The sequence below is a fragment of the Falco punctatus genome, assembly GCF_963210335.1.
Source record: "Falco punctatus genome assembly, chromosome: 1".
Classification (NCBI taxonomy): Eukaryota; Metazoa; Chordata; class Aves; order Falconiformes; family Falconidae; genus Falco; species Falco punctatus.
Window position 1 is genome coordinate 88005460 of NC_137580.1, and position 21878 is coordinate 88027337.

The 21878-nt window shown below is 42.7% G+C and overlaps 1 protein-coding gene across 5 annotated transcripts in view; it reads left to right on the forward strand.

Annotated features, from left to right (window-relative positions):
• The first annotated feature begins 11501 nt into the window (after positions 1-11501).
• The window catches only part of CLTCL1 (clathrin heavy chain like 1), a 35366-nt gene continuing 24989 nt past the window's right edge, over positions 11502-21878 (forward strand). For 2 of the 5 annotated variants that reach the window (XM_080374510.1, XM_080374511.1), the window contains exons 1-2: positions 11502-11801; positions 18369-18576. In XM_080374510.1, the coding sequence (XP_080230636.1) occupies positions 11760-11801; positions 18369-18576 (250 nt within the window). In that variant the 5' untranslated portion in view covers positions 11502-11759. The remainder of the gene's footprint in view (positions 11802-18368; positions 18577-21878) is intronic. The other 3 variants (XM_080374507.1, XM_080374509.1, XM_080374508.1) reach the window with 2 other exon arrangements.

Genomic DNA, 21878 nt, shown 5'->3' on the forward strand with positions numbered 1-21878 from the left:
AAATTTCCTGCTGACATTATGCATTTTGTAAAATAGGTAAAGTCTAGGCTCTTTATTCCTGACTTTTAGTCTCTCCCTGCATTTAATCTAGTTATTAATCAAACAGTTAGCTTGTCTTGCTGCATGATTCCTGTGTCTCTCCCGATTTCTTCCTTGCTCTTTCATCCTTTAAATTCACCCACTCTCCATCCTGTGAGAAATAAATAGCTAATGGAAGAGCTTTTCTTCAATACACTCTCGTCAGTGTATTCATTTTGCCAGTCCCAATTGAGTTCAAGTCATGTAGGTGCTAAAATCTGACTTGCTTGACCTAAGATTTGGGCCCCAGATTTCTGTTAGAATTTCTGTGTGACTCTACTGTTTGCATCTGATGTTTGATGGCCAGATGGCTAGCGTGTTTCATTGCCTTTTGAAGAAAAATTCCTGCAGGAGTTCCCTTGTGTGAAGCAACTGAAAAGAGTGGTGATGCAGCCTGCTCTTGGCTTCCAGTAAGATCCACAGTAATGTCAGTACTAAATTACTGCATACCAACACTCATAGCATCGGGTCTTGATAGTCTTGACTTTATTGCCCTATTTTCACCAGTCACCTTGTGTCTGGATTGGCCAATCTGTTTACAGTTCTGCCTGCTGGTTCTCTTGGATGATGATGACAGGATGTTCCTTGGCTCTTTGCGTGAAGTCTAGGCAGAGAGGCAGCCAAGAAATGCAGCAGTACAATATAAATAACAAGGTTACAAAATTGTAGTCTAAGAAAGCAAAGGTTAAAACCCAGTTGCATCCACCTGCCCACAGAAAAAGATTTGCGAGGGAATTACACAGGCCTGTATTTTTTCCTCCTGGAATAATGCATGCAGGATGACTGGGACTGAATGTCCAAGGACTTGTTACTTGTCATTGGACTTTTGTGGAAAGCCAAGAATTCTTAAATGGCAGGAATTTCCTGGAGACTGAGACAATTCCATATTCAAAAGTTCTGCAGCCTTCTGCTCTGAAAATACTTGGGCTGCTAACAACACTGCAGAGACCTGTGAGTCATTTTATCTGCTTCATCGTACGCTGTTGTGCTATGGGCTGTTGACATTTCTGGCATTTATTTTTATTCCCAAAGCTGCACACAGTAATGCAGTATAGATGGAGCTAGCAGCGTTTGTGGGTGCTACTCCTCAGCCCCTGCCTCTGGGATTCTCCCCACCTCAGTCACCATGTAGGCTCGGAATGGCAACATGAGCGCAGTCAGTGGCAGTGCTGCAGCAGCCTCCTTTGCTCTGGCCAGCCTGTCAGCTCCCACCCCTCCTCCACATGCTCCATGTTCCATTGTGACTGAGCTAGACAGAAAATATTATTTAAAATACACTGTATCATGATACAGAGAGAATTGTTTGCTAGATGACACAGCTGCAATAATTCAGGGAAGGGTTAAATTTTGCTGGTACATGTTTAGCAAGATCTAACGAGCTAAACTGAACTGCAACATTAAGCAAAGTGCAGGTGAGAAAACTGGCTTGTCAGCATCCTGTTACCAATGCAGCAATCCTATTAAGTTGCAGAACAACTCTAGCATGCTACAAACTGGCATTTGCAGCAGAGCAAAAGTAGTCTTGTTCTCCAAAGCCATAAAAATGGCCTTCTAGATAGAGAAGTGCTTTAACAAGTCTGCTTTCTCCCTCTCCTAATGAGGTGGCATAGTCTTCTCAGCTGAGCAAAAATATGGTGAATCTTTGTGCTGAATTACAGCAGAAAATATTAAACAGAGGTTCCTCTGCTTTTTATGCACACACTTCCTCTTAAAGCTCACTTGTATCAATCAGGAGAATATTGTCCCATACAAGTACTGTTTTCAGAAGTCCATATAAGTTGTAGTTTAGCTCCTCTATCTGATATTTCGTCACTACTGACTTCGAAAAGTTTTTATTTTCCTTAGCCATATCCCTTGGCAATCTCACATGCCATCCAAACGACGCATTCATTACTGAAATTTGTGTGATTTAATAATTTCCTGGCACAATGATTCCAAAACGTGGGAGCAAAAATGGAAAAGGATTTTTCCATTTCCAGATGTTTGTTTTATTGCCTGAATCCTTGCTCTTGACCCTTTTGACTGGTGCTTTGTTGAGCTGCATTTCAACTGCTTGTCCAGCCTAGTGTCTGAGAAAACTGGTCAGGCTGTCACCCTTGCAGCTGAAGGTGGTGGGAAGGAGACATCCTTAGGAATCTGATGTACCTGACTGCTCTAGCATTTCTAGTTCTGCAGCTGTTTTCCTTTCCACAATCTCCATAAGCTAGACAGACGCTTTTTTTTCAATTGCCTGCTTTACTACTTAGTGTTTGAAATGCAATACTGAGGTCTCATTCCCTGCTCACGCTAACTCGCTCTGTGCTGGCTGTGCAGTGGCAGCCTGCCAGGAGCCCGAGGGCTTCACCTGTGCCCAAGTGAGGTAAGATGCAGCACACAACCAAAGCAGTTCTTCACTGTGGCATACAGCAGCACGCTGCCAGTTTTGACGTATCACTGGTCACCAGCAGCTAGTGGCAATGACAGAGCAGTGGAGTTTGGGTGCATGAGACAGCAGGAAGCTAGAGCCTTAATTCAAGAATGCATGTACTTAAGGAAACAGGCATGGATTTATGTCGAGTATCACATTAAAAGCATTAAACTTCCTTGTATCTTTGCAGTTAGGCATGTGCAGCTGTATTGCTGAGTCAGCCTGGCTGTGTTAATGATCTGTGTGAACCTCCAGGGAACACCTCTGCTTTCCCAGATGTCCCAAGTGCCAGGGTTATGAAGCCAATCGCTGTAAGAACAATTTTCATTTGGTATTTGAATGAATCATTAATTCTGACTTCCTCTTCTTTGGAGTAGTGATAAATAATGGAATTGGATAACATTTGAAGAGACATTTGTTAAGCCTCTACAACCTTGTTACATACCTGCCCAAAAATACTAAAAATGAGCAGTCTTAAGAAGAGAACTTCTGATGACTGTCTTGGATGCTCTGTTGTTTAATTGTTCAGTCATCTGTAGGCCAAGCAGTATAACATAATGTAGTTTTATTTTGACTCTCATCAACTGCTCTGCTGTTTTAGTACCTCTGTAGTATAGTGACTGGAAGATTGCCAAGTAAAGGAAAGTGTGTGTGAACAGCCGGGAGGGATAATATGTAAATCTGGTGGAAAGAGGCAATTAAAGACAGTGCTGAGATATAATGGAATATAGACAATATTGAGCCTCATCAGAAAAATCAACATAAACAGCAGCTACTGTACAATGTCTCTGAAGTGAACTTTGTTGCTTTAAATAAACTGCATTCTACAGAGAACAGATGGATTATGAAATCTGTGAGCAGACTACCAGAAAAACAGTTTGGTCTTCAGGAATACGTTCGTGTTGATGTTCAGCATATCCTCCTGGCACAAGGGGACAAAAGGCGGCTTCTCCCTGCTGTTGTATTTACATAATATAGAGAGGAGCTGGAAAGCTGGATTACATGCAAGCCAAATATAGCTGAAAATAATACTGCATGTCGTATGTAACTATGCATGGAGATGAATAGGGAGGAAGTGATATCTGAGATGAGCACTATAATAAATGCTGCCTTGCTTCATAACCCAGCAGATGAGGAGGTAACACACCAGTGAAACAAATCGGGAAGCCCTGACTAACTAGGGGGACCATGCCAATAGCTTCCCAGAGTCTTGGTAACACCAGCAAATCCAGCTGCATCATTTTTTTGAGAAGCGGATGGACTGGGAAGGGACAGACCATTCTAAAATGTTTAATTTTATATTACAAAGATGGATTCAGGCTGTGGTTTAATCCTATGGCCTATATTTGACCATCCTTGTTTTGGAATAATTAATTAAAACCTCCACTCAGTTTCCTGTATTCTACCAGACATGTATACAGCTGTTTGTTCACTCACTTTGTGAAGGAGTATGATCAGTCACAGCCTAGCCATAGCAAATCAAGCTCCTGTTTGCAGACACAAACTTGGCAATATGCATTAACTGAGCATAGTTCTTGCATCAGGCAACACATCATGTGCTCTCAGTCACATTCTGAGCTAGAAGAGAAACATGCAGATATTTAAAGATCTTTGGGAGGGCCCATGAAAGTGCTCATTTCTTAACACTAAACTTTCTTTGATTTCTTTAGTTTTGCTCTTCCAGCATAAACAAAGAACGAAAAGAAAAGCTGCTTATTATTCTTAACACCTACATTTCAGTCTTCATGAAATGGAAATGGATAGAAACATACAAAGATGACTCGCTCCTGATGTACTCTGGCTACAGAACCTTACTTGATCCAGGATTTTGAACATGGTCACACTAGACTTTGGTTGAGTTGGAGCAAATGACTTGTGGAGAGCTAGGATAGAAGAGGGAAAATTCTGACATGGGGACTGGAAATCATTCCTTTGCTTCCTGGATATAGTATTGCATAGTGCAGAAAGAGGGAGGCAACTAAAAGCTACTGCATAACTGGACCTCCACGCATTCTTTTTGAAATGAATACTTTATAAGATCACATTTTCCCATGATGAGGACAAAAAAGCTGCAAAGAAATGCAACCACAAAATACTAAATAAATGGTTTTAACTAGCACTTTGCATGCTTCCCTTTACATTTTTTGTGTTTGCTGAAGATACACAGCTAGAGCAGCACAGTTTGCCAAAAATTGATGTCACTTTTCTATGTCACAGAGCACCTCTCAAGCCTTCAGAAAATCAGGAAGTACAAAATACTCCTTAAATTCAGGAAGATCGGTATTTCTAAAAAGATTAACTAGACTCTAAAAAGATAGGATTGTAAATTCCCTCCAGTGCTTATTAAGGCTGCCTCTGGACAAGAGGTTTTCTCCCTTTATTTAACATCCCTCATACAAGTAGTATCAGTTACACTGAAAGCCCTGGCATAAAGGGGCACAGCTGTCTTAATCTTGCGTCATCTACATTCATTCTAGTGACAGGGTAGGAGACGTGCTTATACATTGCTTCTGCTAGCACTAGTAGGAATTTTTTTAAAAAGTAACTTAAGACATTTCATTATGAGGACTTTGAGCATGTAAGTCTGTGCTTACCTACATTTTATTCTAGCTTAGCCATCTTGCTTGTTATTTTCTCAAAAATCTAAAAGGTAGCAAACGTAGGCTATTGAACCTCACTGGGAAACATCTTTGTGTTGTGTTTGTGTCTTGAAAATTCCAGTCAAGACTGAAATTCCATAAAAGCCAGTCTGTTACATTTAGGTTATATATGTCATTAAGAACCATGCAATACAGAGAACTTCATTAAAACCTGCTCCACAAACAATTCAAGACAGAGAAAACCAAGAGCAAGTAAGAAAATCAGGGTGACTTATCTTCAGCTTCCTGAAATCCTATAAGCTGACAGAAAAAAACCAGGGCCTTTGTGTTACATAAAATAGCATTACATGGTCTAATAAAAACCTCTTTTTGAAGGCGAGAACATAGTTCAGGAAATAATGGTGTTTTCAGGAGGCGATTTATGAACCTATTTTTAAAGTTGTATGAACCTATTTTTAAAGTTGATGCAGACAAAGGTACAGATTCATACAAAAGCAGGAATTTGGGCATAAAGAAAGAGAACAAAAATATTTCATGAACAATAAAACTAAATTCAAGAAGGTGAAGACCTTGGTCACAGACTTTTTTTTCGTCATTTGGGTTGACTGCTTCACAGATTTGCTGGTAAGGGCTGAACTCCCACTTCAGCCATTCTTTCTAAATAAAAGTCTCTCTGCACTCTCTGACTGCCTATTTTCATGAAACTTGCAGAAATCTTGTATATTTGAGCTTATTCCTCTCCATCACATATGACTGAATTTGGCCAATGGTCTCAAAACTTACTATGGTGGGGAAAAGGAAACACGCAAACACAGGAAAAGCATAAGTCATAAAAGACATGTTTCCTTCTGGGGACAGGGGGAATTCATAGCTTCTGAATTTAAAGAGTGCTTCTTTCCAGGATCAAGAGAAGGGAAAATATTTTGTAAAGAACCTACAAAAAATGAAAAGTCTGTTTACCATCTGCATGGTTTACTACTATACTCTAAAATGTAATGGGGTTTCTGCTTTTCTTGGCTTTATTCTGTTTCCTGGATAATAGAATAATGTTAAGAAAATGAACACTGAGGTTTCCCTGTCAAGGGTCTATTTCAAAGGAAATAGCTAAAAGGCCCTAACAGTCAGTATTTCCCAAATCACACTGGTAATCTGCAATTAGAAAACATTGGCTCATTCAGTCTTGCTGTAGGACAGAAGTAAAAACAAGAAGACCACTTCAGGTCCTTTCCAGCCTTTCATTTTCATATCCCATTTATGCACACTTACTGGTTATGCTTCTAAATGGCATTTAACCACTCAGACCATTTAGGCTAAGATTTCACTTGGTCTGTTTATAAGTGTAGCTTGATTTCTGTCATCCCAGAACTAGTGAAATTAGCAATAGCTACAGCTTGATTTGTATTAGCTACCTCTTTCCTTTCCATTAGTTATATTTTCAAAGAACACGTTCACCCTCTATCCACTTGACAGATGAGCTGCCAGAGAAAACACTCTAGAGGAATTCAGCTTCTAAAAAGGTTGACGTAGCAAGCAGCCCTGACCCATCTGTCATGATTTTGAAGACAGACGTTGACTCCCATGCCCTTTATTCGGCTTTGCGTCACCAACCAGTAGACCTCTGTTTTTACAAGGCTGGGCTGGAGGAGTTGCAATTCCAGCTAATATACTGCCTCAAAAGTAATTCAGCATCTGTGCTGCAAACCCTGGAGAACACAAGTGTCCAGAGAAGAAGCAAACAACTATATGAATGCACAGAGAGCATGAATGTCAGCACACTGCACAAACGGAAATGGCTCCTTAAACAGAAATGCTTCTGGGAGGAAAGACAGGCATATTGTTAGCAAGTTACAAGTAAATTATGTATCATCATGGCATTCTCTGTGGAGAATTTAGTCTAAAGACCTCCAGCTTGCGGTACTACTGCCTCTAGACACTTCTGTTCATTTTGACATTAAATGACATCAGAATCTATCATCTCCAGACAAGCTTTCCATGCACAGGGAATACAGTATGGGGCTTCACATACCAAACTAAATTCATAAAGCGACCTTTATGGTGAACATGTTGGGAGTTAAATCCAGCATAACAGGGGATTTCCTTTAAACACTAAGCGTGTACAACATTCTCCTGGCAGAAAATGAACTAGAGGGAATTTAAACATTAAACAGTTACATATGAAACAACTCGTCAACAGAATTTCAAATATTTTCTTCAAAAACATTACAGTTTTTACCAGTTTGCTCTAAGAAGCTTGTGCAATGACTTACAAAAACCACAGAAGAAACTCACCCAGAGCCTCAGAGCGTTGTGTATGACCCAAAGTTATGCGTTCAATAAGAAGAACAGATGGGAAAAGGAGAATTGAATTCCAGGGGAAAAGAACATTATTTGAATAGAATTTTGCACTAAGATGGAGAATGACTGGGACATGTACAAGGAGTCAGTTCTGGATGGGATACAAAGAGAAGAGACAGTTCTTGACTCAGCAGCAAGGAGCCTGTTGGAAGGAGAGAGAAGCAACAAATAGGAGGAAAAGGAAGGGCTCCACTGTCTCCAGGAGACAAGCTGGAAAGAAGTCCAAGGAGTGAGGGTGTGGTTTGAAAAACAAGGAGTACAATTTCAAACTGGATCCTGAAGCAAACAGGGCAGTCAGTGAGGGCCTTGAGATGCAGAAAATGTCAGTTTTCTCTGTGAGAGGCCAAATCAGAACTTTTGGAGATGTTGTGATGCTCCATTTTTGCTGCACCACAACATTTTCCTGCTGTGACTACTAATACAGTGTTCCTAAGTTTTGTGTTTATCTATTAGGCAAAACATTGACACTCGGACAGCACCAGACAGCATAAAGCTGGTAACAGATGCAGATTAAACATTCTGCATTCAATGCTGTGCCACACACATCAGCTCTCCAGCAGTTTGTAGTCATCAGTCCCAAGGACGTGCAAGTCGAACCCACAGACTCCCTGTCACTTGTAGTTTATGTATTCACACTCAGGCAGGTCTCCTGCTGTCAGCAAGTGGACACTTTCTCACATAGGCCAGAATATGTGCTAGTGTCTTTTTTTTTTTTTTTTTTATCAAAACTGTAAAGTGGCCAAACATTTGCAAATTGAATATTTTGGTAGGTAAATTGATTTGGACTGATGTTGTAGAGCAAGACTCCGAGAGCAACGCTTAGGAGAAATGCACATTGCTTTTCCAGTGAGACTTCCTTGGCTGATTCTGTGTGAAGACTACTAGTAACACATACAATACATATAACATTTTCCCATGTAAATAGCAGACCCTCCAAGGCAAAAAATGCAGCTCTTCTCAGAGCTGTTCTCAAACACTGAAAAAGAGCATCAGGCTGCCATCCATAGGAGGAGCCAGAAAACCAAACATCTGGAGGAGAGCAACCTCTGAAAAAAAAAAGAGAAACATTTACCAGGAGCTTTTCCATTTGCTGTCTTAAAGGATTGCTAGGGATTACACCCTTCTCAGCTGCTAAGTGCTGTGCCTCTGCCTTTTATACAGGAATAAGAGAGTAGCTAGTCAGAGGGGTACTAGCACAGCGAACAGTTAGAGACTTGAGACCCTTTACATTTCCTGTTAATAAGACTATAGACTGCAGGAAAATACCTTAAATAAGACCGGTAGTGCCTTTCCATTGAGAGATCCCAAACTAAATCTAGAAAACAAGGTTAAAAGACTCAGTTAAAACATCCACACACATAGCTGACTGTACAGAGAGATCAGTTTCTTTAGCCATGGAAGCCCAGCTACTTGCAAACTGAAGAAAAAGATAGGGAAATACTTTTTCCATTTTTCTGATTTGCATCAAAATTTCAAACCCTATCAGCTAGCTCTGCAGAGCTGATCACACTTATGAGGAATCTAACCCTTGTGATCACCAAAGCCAGCTGTTAAGAAGAACAGATATTTAAACAAAACAGCATAAGGAGATACAAATGAGAAAGACATCAGCAGACATAAGTGTGGCAAAGCGCTTTTACATAAAGTGAGATGCTTTTTTTTTTTTACTACGGAAATTATGAGATGTTGTAATTAGGATTTGGCCAGCTGGGAGTGGGCATGAAGCATTATATTATTAAAACTGGATTGAAGAAATGTAACAGACCTTTAGTTTTAATTATACATTAAGAGAGTTTTGATTTCCTTAGCCAGTGATCTTTCTAGTTGATGTCAACAGTTTAGTGCCAGACTACTAAGAATGATTGCACACAGTACACTGATTTTTGTGCATTTGTAATTCTTGCAAATAAAACCATGTATCACAGACTAACCTGTTGTTTCTTTCCTTCATCAAAATTTCCTTTCAAATATAAATGATATTAATATATATCCTGTAACTACATACATAAGAAGTCCTACTTCACTTGTGAAATAAGTGATAAAAGTCTGTGGCTCATTTTTTTTGAACAGAGCTAGTTGACTATAAATTAGAAAGCAAAGCAAAAGCTAGCAATTGGAGCTCTAGATAGAAATAATTAGTATCCATAAAATGATTGTGTGGGAGGGCAGTCGACAGAGGCAAACACAGAACAAGTTCATTATAGCAAAATGGGCTGGTGACAGATCATGTCCTGACGTCCCACTGATGGTCTCATCTCTGCAGTACTGTTCACTTGCCCTTGTTTAGAAACTAATACAGCTAACGCACCATAAACAAACTGCTGCTAACAAACCTACAGAGTAGATGCTACTTAAACCTTTTGAGACCATGTAAAGAAAAGTTGTCTCCACCTCAGCTCCATTTTTGCTTGCTTCTGAGAAAGCAGACCTTGGTGCCTAACCCCAATCACGAGTCCTCCAGGTAGAGCTAGATTCCAGATTTACTGAGGGATGGAGTTTTAGCAGCATCTTCTGCCACCTGTTCAACGGGCTGTTCAGGATTTCCTCAGTCCAGACGGCTGTTCAGGATTTCCTCAGTCCAGACGCAGACCTCCAGATCTCCCATACATGGCAAAGGGGTCCCCATTGGCTGCAGCCTGCAGTTGTGAGTGCCAGTAGGAATCAAAGTGTCTTGGCAGAGCTCTGCCTATGATTCCTTTGGAAACCTAACCCAGTTTTGGTAATTCCCAGCTCCATGTATTAAAAATGAATGAGGTTAAGTAAAAATAATGAGGTTTTAAATTGTAATATATTTGGAATTGTTTTAATCTGCCTTCTGGTTTTGAGTCTTCAGGGGGCCCTTGTTCAGCTTTTCTTTGCAACCCACAGCATGAGAAACTCATTTATAAAAAATTAAATCAGAAATTCTCCTGTAATCTTGCATTTCCCAGTGCTGGGCTCTCTGGGAAAATGCAACCACCATGATGCTCTGGATGAAACTGCTGCAGTTATCAACACCACAGCAGTTTCCCTCTCCAAGGGTTACTGCAGTTTAGGAGAAACATATTAGCAGTAATGTTACCTTCACCTCCCTCATGATGCTAGGGCTGGTAACAAAGAGGTGTAGATGAACCTCGCATGTTGGGCCCTTCACTTATTGGTTATTCAGTAACTTTCCAATTTATAGTGTCAACCACCTGGGGAAGGAACTCTATTTCTATTCAGAAATTGAGCAGCACAAAACAGGATGGCTTTTTAAACATACCTAGTAACTGGTCATAAACCTCCTCACCTACCTTCAGGCACGGCAGTAGGTAGCAAAGCCCATGCGGCCTGAGTAGGGCTGTGGGCAGCCATGCCACCGGACCGAGCCAGCACCCAGCACCAGCTGAGCCCCCCGGGGCTCCCAGGGGCGCTGAGAAGCAGCGGCTGCCCTGGCCCTTGTGCCCCAAGCTGGGAGCCATGAGCCCGGCGGCCAGGACGAGCCGGTGTCCACCCCGAGCAAGAGGAGGAGGAGGAGGAGATGGAGGAGAGCCACTCTTCGGCACAACCAGCCCCGACGACACTTGCCAGGGCAGGCCGCGGGCCCGCGGCTGGAGGAGTGGGCCTGCTCCCGGCCCTCAGCGCCCACCAAGGGCCGCAGCCAGGCGGCGAGGAGTCCCCTACCCCTTCCACAGCCGCGGCGGGAGCCCCGGGGGTCCATCGCCCCCGGCACCTCCACCCCCGCTGTAGGGAAGGGCGGGAGGGGACGCGCGGGGCCGGGGGTCCCTGTGAGGCGACCGGCGAAGCAGGGCCGGGAGGTGCCGCAGCGCCCACCCGCCGCCGCCGCGGGGAGCCGGGGAGGGGGGCGAGTCACATGAGCGCGTGTGGCAGCAGCGGAAGGATACCTGGGCTCTGACAAGCCCTCCCGCCCCTCTCCGCTGGCCGCTGCCGGGCGGGGGGCGCCGCTCTCTGCCTGGAGCCCCCTCCTCAGCCCTGCCACCGAGCCAGGGCAGCGAGGCGGCGGGGGGGTAGGAAGGCGGCGGGGCGTGCGGGCGGGCCAGAGGCGGGGGCGATGGGGCGGGGACAGAGGCGTCGCGGGGAGGGACTATTTGAGGAGACCCTGGCAGGCTAGTGAGGTGCGGAGTGATCCCGCCGCTGGAGTGAGCGGCCCCGGGCTGAGGCAGAGAAGGGAGGCGAGCCCGCCGGGGCGCCATCCCAGCCGGGGTACTGCGCCTGCGCCGCCTCCCCCTCTCCTCCCCTCCTCCTCCCTGCTGCTGTGTGGGGTGCAGCGGCGCCTGTACTGCTGCTGCCGCCGGCCCCTGCCCCGCGCCCCTGCCCCGGGCAGCTCGCCCCCAGCCATGGCTCAGATACTGCCCATTCGCTTCCAGGAGCATTTCCAGGTGAGCGGGGGGGGGGAGGGGAGGCGGATGCCCGGGGACGGGGCTCCCTCTCCTCTGCCTCAGCCCGTCGCTCAGAGGGGGGGCCCGCGGCCTAGCCGGGGCCGGGGGCGCGCCGAGGCGCGGGGGGGTGCAGGCCGCGGGGGCGCGTCCCGCGGCCCCTGTGGCGGGGGTACCCCTCCCCGCCTCTGGTGCGGGGCCGTCGTCCCGCTGGGCGCCGCGGGAAGGCGCGCGGGACCGAGCCCGCCCCCGGTGTGGGCTGCCGGGGTCCTTCCTCCCTCCGCCCGTCCATCCCCCGGGCCGCCGGTCCGGGCGTGCGGAGCCGCCGCGATTTGTGCAGAGTCACTCGCCGCCTGAGGGACCTCCTGCTCCGGGGAGGTGGGGGGGGGGCACCGGGCCGGGGCCGGCCTGCTCGCCCCTGGGGCCGCAGGGGCTCCCCCGCCTCGGGTTGGGTGGGCACTTTAATCTTCCAGAGGGATCGAGGTTTTTCTCTCTTTTTTTTTTTTAATTTATTTTTAATTTTTTATCTAAACGATCATCAGCCTCCGGATTGCAGAGGTTCCTGGGAACCTCTTTCCGTGCAGCTGCGAATTGGGAGGGAATTGGTGAGAATGAGGTGCAAGAAACCATTTGGACTTAGAAGCTACACAGCCTCTGCCCCTCCTGCCAGTAATAACAATATTAAAAAAAAAAGCTCCCTAAAAATGACACAGTTCTGTTCTTTATAGCCTGTGAAAACCATAATGCCAGTGTTGGAAAGGTTCCATGACTAATGGATGCAGCACAGACAAACCGGTTTATCTGTTTCCTCGTGAACTGGTGGTGAGGGAGGGTTGTAAATGGAGTGAGAGAACAGCAATCTCTGAACATGCAGTTTGAGGCAGGAATTAAAGGAATTTGCTAAATGAATGAGAGAACAGGAAGTGGACTTGGCAAGTCATCCTTCTGTCTCTGTACCGCCCCTTTCTGTCAAATCAGGCATCCATTTCAAAATGTGAACTGGGTATCATCCATCAGTGTGGACTTTGTGCCACTTCAGGCGTTTCAGCTTGGGAAATGGTTATTGCCACTTTCAGCTCCTTCTGGGAAGTGTTTTTCTGCTTGACTGGAAGAACTGATGTGGTCACTCCAGAAGGAGCCCTAGCTTGAAAAACAGTAATAAGACTAGTGAACTCCAGAGGTATCTAATGTCTGTGCTCAAGGGAGCAGGCACACGTGTCTCCTCGGAGTTGTCATGGCTTAAGAGAGTATAATTCTTCACTATGTTAAACTGTCACTCCCTGCCCCAGCCAATGTCTAGTATAGCAGTGATTGTAGTAACCTCAAATGAATCCCGAAGAGTTACAGAACGAATGTGGGAACTGGTAATGTTTGCTCTGACTGGGTATCTGCAGCATGGTTTTATCAGGTCTAACTTATAATATTATGTGTTGCAAACATCTAGAGTCATGAATAAATGATACATGGTGCTTATTGTTGACTGGCAGGGAATTAATGAAAAGATAAAGCTTTTGCTTTTCTTCATAGCGCTTCACCCATGTTTTGCTTTATCAGCCTAAGCCCTTCCCCTATTACTTCCAAGAAATTGGCTTGGCTACAGTTAAATTGTCATATTTAAAAATAGTGTAACAGATACACTACACTGCTTTATGATGTTAAATCAAAAGAAGCTACAATTCCTTATAATTGTGCTGTTTCAGTGTTCTTAAATTTTTCTGCACCTTAAGTCAATTTGTGTATTCTGTTTGTACCTGTAGCCATTTTAATTAGTAAGACTTTAAGTGATTAGAATAGCTGTTCGCACTGTAATTACTCAGTTCCAAATTCAGCCTGTTGCTGATGAAACATTATTTCACTGAAGTTCAGAGTCTTCCCGAGACGGTTGTATGTACTTTACTAAAAAAAGAACTGAAGCATGCAGAAAGTGGTCTCCAGAGAAACTAAACAAGCTGCAGCGCTAAATACCGAACTCTACTCTCCCACTCTTCCTAGCTGTAAGTGGATAAATGGTAGTGTGAAGTGAAACAGCAATCTTGGTCCACATAAAGTTGGAGGGGTACTAGTGATCAGTAGACTGCTGACATTCCTTGTGAAGCTTGTTTTGCTTTGTTGATTATCCTTCTGACTGAACTGTAGCTCCAAGCCTGTGCAGGAGTGACTGCCAGTTGCAGTGCATGTTAAATTTGAAGTTGTATAGCTTGTACATTCAAATCCTGCATGAGCTGAAAGATGGAGAATAGCTGCAGTGTAAGAAAGCCAGGTCTTGATACAGTAGTAGTCAAGCTGAGAATGAACTCGAGTCCTACTGTTTAGCTCTGTTTAATGCAATTGAACAGTTGCTTTTAGATGTGAACTCTGTAGGTAATAGTCTTCACAAATTCATAAAGAACTTGCATCTTGCTCATTCTTACTACAGAGGATATTATATAGTTAAGTCCCGTAGCAAAGGAGGGAAATAAGATAAGGACTTAGTTTTTATCTGGTGGCTGACCAGCTGCAGCAGTACAAACTCTGCCAGCCCTGCTATAGTGAAATACTAGCACACACTACTCTAAGCTACTGTGATTTAACCAGGTTCTTAACTCCAGTGCTTCTGTTGAAGCAATGAATTATAAATTATTTACCAGACCAAACGCTTTCAAGGGGATTGTAGTTTACAGTGGAAATGCTGTAAAAGACTAAATATACTGGTACATAGACTGGAAGCAGTACTACTGGAATTCAGTGTACAAAGTGTTCTTGACCTAAAATTAAAATTTTCCTTTACTTAGTCATTAGCTTGCTCTTAAAAACTTGTCTTTGTCCCTTTTGGGGCTTTTTTTCAGTTTTCACTAGCAAAAACCTCTGCTTGCCTGCAAGGAAAACTATTGCTTATACAGAGTTTCGGGTTCCTAGGTTGGGGGCTTCATCCCTTAGATGAAGCTTCATCCCTTAGACACAGGGATCTGTAGACAGGGTTCTGCTTTCTGTTGAGTAACTAATACAGGCTCTTGAGAACAGCCAAGTCGTGAAAAATATTGTGTGCATGACATGCTTTTGACACATAAGTTTTTTGTGTCTTGCTACAGCACTGAGAAGCTGAGGTAGCCTGGTTTTAAACACAAAGGATGTAGAATTACTTCTGTCATTTTCTGGACAAAAACACTTTCTATTTGGATAGTCTGAGATGTCTTGTTAAGAATTACTATCTGTTGTGCAATGGGCGTGGCTGAGCTGAAGTGTGATGGCTTTCATGAGTTTGCTTTGGCTAGACATGTGGACTTAAAAAGCACTCAGGATGTTTGCAAGCTGTAAATGACTTTTCAGACTTGTATTCAAAAGGTGGGGCTAAATATCATGACCTGATTCAGGTATTTAGTATTGAAGAGACCGTATTTGCTCACTGGATTGAAAAGTGCCTTGCATGTGGTAGGGAGACTCAAATCATTAGATGATCTAATAATCCTCATCACAGATAGACAGGGACAGATTTTTGTGTAGGGGAGTAATTGTCACCTGAGATGAAAGCCCAGTTGCAACTGCAGTAAAACCTGTGAGCTGGTGGTCTTGCATGTTTCAACGCCTGTATACTTCCTTGATGTCCCTCACGTGTCAGGATGGGAATTGTGGCAGAAGATGAGGTGAGGGTGGGCAGTTGACAGGGGGTGTCTGACAGCTATATGCAGATCCTTATTGAGCATGATTATAACTTTATATAGTCACATGACTAAAAGAGTTCTGAGAAACTGTATTACTGTGTTCTTGGTTTGTATTATGCTTTAAACGGTATATGCTTACAGAGCTTTTAGCAGGCAGTTTTTAATTGGATACCTGTAGCCTCCGTCCAAGCCTTACTCTTTTCTAATGGGCTTAAAAAAACAGTTGATCATCTCTAAAAATAAATACACTAGAGCTGTGTGGCATAAAGCTGAAATGCAGTATTTAAGGAACCATGGAGGGATCTCAAATTCAGAGTTCTACTGACTGCAGCACTTAGCTGGTGGTAGGTTCCAAGTACTGGAATGTCAGTATTAAACAGACAGTAAGTTAGGCTGATTCCCATTAGAGAAATGGACTTAGTTTGAGAACTGGTAGTGTCAGTGTCTGAGTTGGTCTGGGCTGGCTCAGCCTTAATCACTGCACGCCACAGAAAGGGAGATGCTTTAGTAAGTCCAATATTTAGTGGAACAGAATCATGCTGGTCAAGTAGAATTGGGAAACACTAGATCTCAGATTAATAGCTGTATTTCATCCCAAGTGTAGGACTTGTGTTTCTTCATTCAGGTTGAGAATCAACTAAAACATCTCAGGCTAATCTTTACTGTGTCAGTAAGTTCTGTGAAGCAAAAATCGTTATCTCGTTCATTCAGCCTGATAGTGAAGATAGTTCTACACCCTGAATGTAGATAATGATGTTAGGGCATGAATGGGTAGGAGAGGCGTTATGCTGTTAGTTGAATAGGTCAAGTTGAAGCACAGTGATTGAGAAGAGACCTTGAAGAGGCTGTGTTTCCACTTTGGTACTCTGGAAATATGTCTGAATTTGGATCAATTAAAGCAAGTTAGGAACTTGGCTATACTGCAGTTAAACCTCTTGACCACTCTTGTGACGTTTAATTTAGTCTCTTAGAATGAGCTATACTCTATTGGTAGATTAATTCGGATCATGCTCAGGTGTGTACTACATGATCATGTAATTTGTCACAATAAGTGGACGTTGTCTGGTCTAGAGTCTGTAGCCAAGAACAGTGGAATTAAGAGCCCATCATCTATTCCTCTGTTCAAGGTCACAGTTGATGGAGCTACAATTTGCATGTTTATTGGGTACTAGAACTTTCTCTGTTAGATAGAAAAGCACCTGAGTTGTCCTGATACAGAGACTTCACTGCCACAGAAGCCCGTACTAGCCCCATGCCCAGTGGACTTGTTTTCAAAACTCTAGTTGCAAGAAGCTTCTGCTGATCTTGTATAAACTTTGATTCTCTTTTGCAATGAATGGCATCTACTGAAGTTTACAGGTGTGTATTGAAGTATTTACTGATAAAGTGAAGTGTTAGCTGAATGGGTTTCAATTTTGCTGAGGGGCAGTTGCAGGAGGGAGTAAATGTCTTTTTGCACGTGTGTACATTTGGCTTGTATTGCATTACTGAAACTTGAGTATGTTGAGATCAGCAGTTACCGAGCTGAATAGCTAGCTCTTCATTAGTAAGCTGAATCGAAAACAAACAATTCTGGGGCGTTCTTGGGCACAGTCCTGACACACCATGCACCTAGGTATCTCTGTTACATACCTGATTTATGATTTTGTGAGTAGCTTTACAGAAGCTGTAACAAGCCATGATCAGCCAGATCGGAACAGACTAAAACTGTGTTTGTGAAACCATCATGGGAGTTGTTGCTTAAGGGGTTTAGTCTGTTGTCTGGTCCTGGTGTCTATTGAAGGTCCTGGTGGTATGTATCAAAGGAATCTAATGACTCAGTGGTGCTGGTGGTAGTTTTCATCCTGTCTCCTTGAGGGCAGTCATTCTTCACTTGCAGTGCACTGAAAAGAAGTATAGGTTAATCCCTTAAGAAGCATGAGTGAAGCTGATACAGTTGCTTTGCTTGAAAAGCATTGCTCTGGGGCATAAAGCAGGTGCTCAGGCTTGTCACAGTTACTGTTATATAAAATGCAGCTTGCATAGGTACCAGGCTGGGGTGTGCTGCATAGGTAAATCTGATTTACTGCAGACCAGTTGAAACAGTATACTCATTCACTGCCACCTCCTGTTAAGCTGAAATTGGAAGTGAATGGAAACAAAGTTAACACAAAAGGGTGAAATTAAGAAATAGCCATCTTTGAGGGCAGTCTATTCAGCAGCACAAAATGACTTTTAAGTTACATAAAAAGTCACTGCTTTGTACCTACTGTCATATGATTGAGTGCAAGTTATGTTTTGAGAGTTGGACATAAGACTGGAGGGGGGTGGCATTGAAATCCCTGCCTTTGAGCGAAATGGCATGACATCTTGGGCAAGGAGAGATGGACTGATTATTTTAATACATCTTTCCTACCTTTTACTGGTAAATTCTAAGAAGCAAGATGCGTAAGTCGGCCTGTTTTTACAACCAACTTGATATGTGCTATGTAGACTTAATTCCATAATGTTGGTAGGGGTGGGTTGCATGAGAGTAATTGGTTCTTACCATAAGACTTGCTGATGCTATGTGTTGTAGTTCTGCCACTTAATAAAATTTTAATATCAAATTTACCAGCCTTGCTAAATCTGGAATAGTGTTGCTACTGATGATATACAGCCTATCACATTATTAGAACTAAGTTAAGCAATAAATGCTTAAATTAAAACTCCTTTCAGTTTGCATCAATAACACAACTTTGGAACCTCTTTAGGACTTGAATATTAAGAATTGTGTACTTCTTTACCTATGGAACAAAGAGAATCGGAAGACAAATCATAGCTCCATAATATACACTCTTGTCAGAGAAATATGCCAGTCTTGTATTTTCTTCTGGAGGGGACTTTAGATGTAGAGGCTTGAGTTAAACCTTCTACATTAGAAGGATAATAAAGCACTCTTCCATCTTTCTAGCTCCAAAATTTGGGCATTAACCCAGCAAACATTGGATTCAGCACCCTAACAATGGAATCTGACAAGTTCATCTGCATCAGGGAGAAAGTGGGAGAGCAGGCACAAGTAGTGATAATTGACATGAGCGATCCAACAACACCCATCAGACGTCCAATTTCTGCCGAAAGTGCCATCATGAATCCAGCCTCTAAAGTAATTGCACTAAAAGGTGAGTTACCCTTTGTTACTGCAGTATGAAACCTACTGTTTAGCTGTATTACCGCTTACATGCGCTCGTAAGCTTAAGATTTATGTAGATTTTCAAAGGACAGTGTATGTGAGGCTGAATATTCTTGCCTGAACTTGCATGCTGTATTTTTAGCAGTGGAGTTTTCAGTAATCTTTGGATGATTTGCCTCCAGGTAGGTGTGAGATGCTTGGGCCTGGCGCTGCAGCCTCCTATTCTCACTGATGACCAGGTCAACATATGCTATACTTTCCCTTTAAACAGGTGGTGTAAACATAATGGACACTTGTGAAGATGAATAGGAGTGTGAAGCAATTCTTACTATCTGCTCTGTCCTGGCCCTTTCTTGTAGCTCTGAAGAGCTTACTAGATATCAACAAAATGTCATAAGGATGGCCAGTAACTGTGAAAGTCTGAATGTACAAGCATGTTAAGTTTGGCAATAGTGAGATCTTGCAGATAGAAGACCTCTGCTTACCTGTGGTGTTGATACTGCCTTTAAGTAGCACTGAGCTTGAAGAAATGATTTTTAATAAATTTCTGGCTCTTAAATGACCAAATTCTGCTGTTTAATCCCAATAACTGTTACTATGTACTTTTCTTCCTGCATCTTATCTAAACAGATGGTGAGTGAACTTTGTCATGACATTTCATGTTCGGTAGTACAGAGTGGTCTAATCTCATAAAAAGTACTGAACTTTAAGGTAGCCATTTGACAGTTCACTTCATAGCCAGGTGAGGGATCTCAATCCTCAGCTGGCATTAAAGTAAACATGTTCTCCATTGGCTTGTTGCTAACCGTTTGGCTGCTTTGACTATTGACTGTACCAAGTGAAGAAGTGTGCTCTTTGTGTATGTGTATATGTGATGGAAGTACAGTTGATAGACAAAACCAAGTTGCAATATTTTTATGAGAGACCTCTGCTAGCATGTCTTGTGTGCTATTAATTTCTGCCTAAGTGTGTTTTTTTATTGTGAAAAATCATGGTGAAATTACTTAGGGGTCCAAGAAATAACTGTCCTCAGAACTGACACAAAACCTGTAACTTCTTGTCTTTGATCTCAGGCTTATATTGACATTAGGGGGAAACTAATGTGTTAATCACAAATTCAGCTGAAGTCAAACTTTCAGTTAAGATGCTTACACATCTTGCAAAGGACTGCCTTACTTGGCGTGTGGGTAATGGTAACAATGAAAAAATAATTTCAAATCTAGTAAGAGTTCACTGTCCTTAATCTTGGACCCGTTTAAACAAACCATACTGGCAAGGAAGTTGGCTTTTCTATACTAGCAGAGCTTCATCTAGCTCTTAAAAGGAAACTACATCATCTGGTTTTAAAACTAAGCTACTACCTAAATGGATCATCATTAGCTTTGAAGAACAGAGCTTTATTCTTGCCAAGGTTAAGACTTGCTCAAAAGGAGTATTGTTCTATCTGTGCAGAGTGAATAAGCTTGTCCTCTGAACAGATAAGGTTGAGTGAATGATGTCACATTGACATGCGAAGTTGTGTTGTCAGGTACTGCAAACTTAATCTCTTCTTCTGTGAGTAAGCTAATGACTGAGAGGTTGGGTAGAAAAGAGGATGAGTGGAGCTCATGATAACCAGCAGAACTACGGTGAACTGCACTGAAGACATGGTTCAAATCAGTCTGTCACTCCAGACTTTTCCCTGATGATTGACTGAGGCTTCAGTAGTCAAATCTGTTGCATATTGTGACACAGTGTGCCATGATTGGGAGTTGCTGATAATCTAAGGATTATTGAGCAATAAACATACCGACCCACCCTCAGAAAAAGAAATGAAATGTTTTTTGATTTAAACTGAAATACAGTATGCACAATTTCATTTCTGGATTGCACGTGGCATTCTCCTGGTGTACTGAGGTTTATGCTTTGGCCTTGTGTTTGTGATTTTCTTGCTTTGCTCTGTGCCGAGAGTACTCCCCTGTTGGTATAAGTGGAGAATGCAGCACTCGGGTGCTTCCATTCTTTCTAGAATGGAGAAACTTCATGCTCCAGTGAACTGAAATGTAAATTCTTGTGCCAGTGTTCAAAAACCAAATCTGCTTACTTGATGACACTTGTAGAGAACAGTCTTCAGTAGACTGATCAGTCTGGTAGCTTGATCAGAAGAACTTATGTAAGAGTGTAGCTTCTTCTCAGATCTTGACCTTAGAAAGTGTTCAAGTAGACATAAGATTCAAACTTATGCTTGCCCTCACTGACTTGTTAGCAGGTTTTGCGCTCTCAGGCCAAATAATGTTTTTTTTCCAGTTTAATTAGTTTAGAGTTCTGAAGTTTGATTGTGTTGCCAACACTTAAACTGTATTGCTGAATGACTTCTGTGGCCCCCAACATCAAGAGCTAGCTGCCTAATGAAGCTTCTAAAACCATTTCCAACTGTAACACAGCAGTCAGATTTAGTCTAGAAAATAGATAAGCATGAGCTTTTAGCTCATTTTAGTAGCTTATTGGTTCCTTCTGTATTCTTAAAACTAGGAAGGATATTCTCCTTTCTTCTCAGAAAGACTGACTGTGAGAATGGTTTCTGTATGCACACGCTGGTATTCCTGTTCAGATGGTGACTAGAGCCCTTCCAGAACTACTTGTCTGCCTTCTGCATGCAAGGCAGCACACTGTGGAAGTTCCGAAATCAATTGCTTAATAGCATCAGTCTACTGCTGGACAAACTGTCCAATACAGTAAATATGCTGTTTGCAGCTATCAGTTTATAACTGATGTTAGGCCTGGGCTTATTGTATTTGTATAATACAGTAACTGCATGTAAAGAACAAGGTGGTCAGAAACAGGCTGCTTTTGGTCCCAGGAGAGCTAGCAAGCTGTCCTAGAAACTAGTTGATCAGGTTAATAGTTCTTTATGCAGCTAACCCAGGGAGCATAAACACTGCCTGTGGTAACTTTGAAGGCTTGTGTTGTCTCTTGGCACTGCATTAAACTAATACAGTCAATTTACTGTATAAATTATACTAAAATGTTATAGAATGGTCCAAGAAATGTATTAACTTGGGGTTAGTATCTCTTGAAAATGATTCCTCAGTGGCTAGCAGCCTTCATATATCAAAATTTTCCAGTAGAAGGAACATCTATCTACCAGTTTGACAGTCAGAAGTGTTACAAACAGGGAAAACACTTCTGAAAAGTGGATAGAAATAATGGCATTACAAGCCAATACTCTAGCAGTCTGAGTGGGTGTCTTGTGAACAGAAAACAATATTTCTAGACATGAGTAGTCTCATCTGCAGTGAATTAAAACATCAC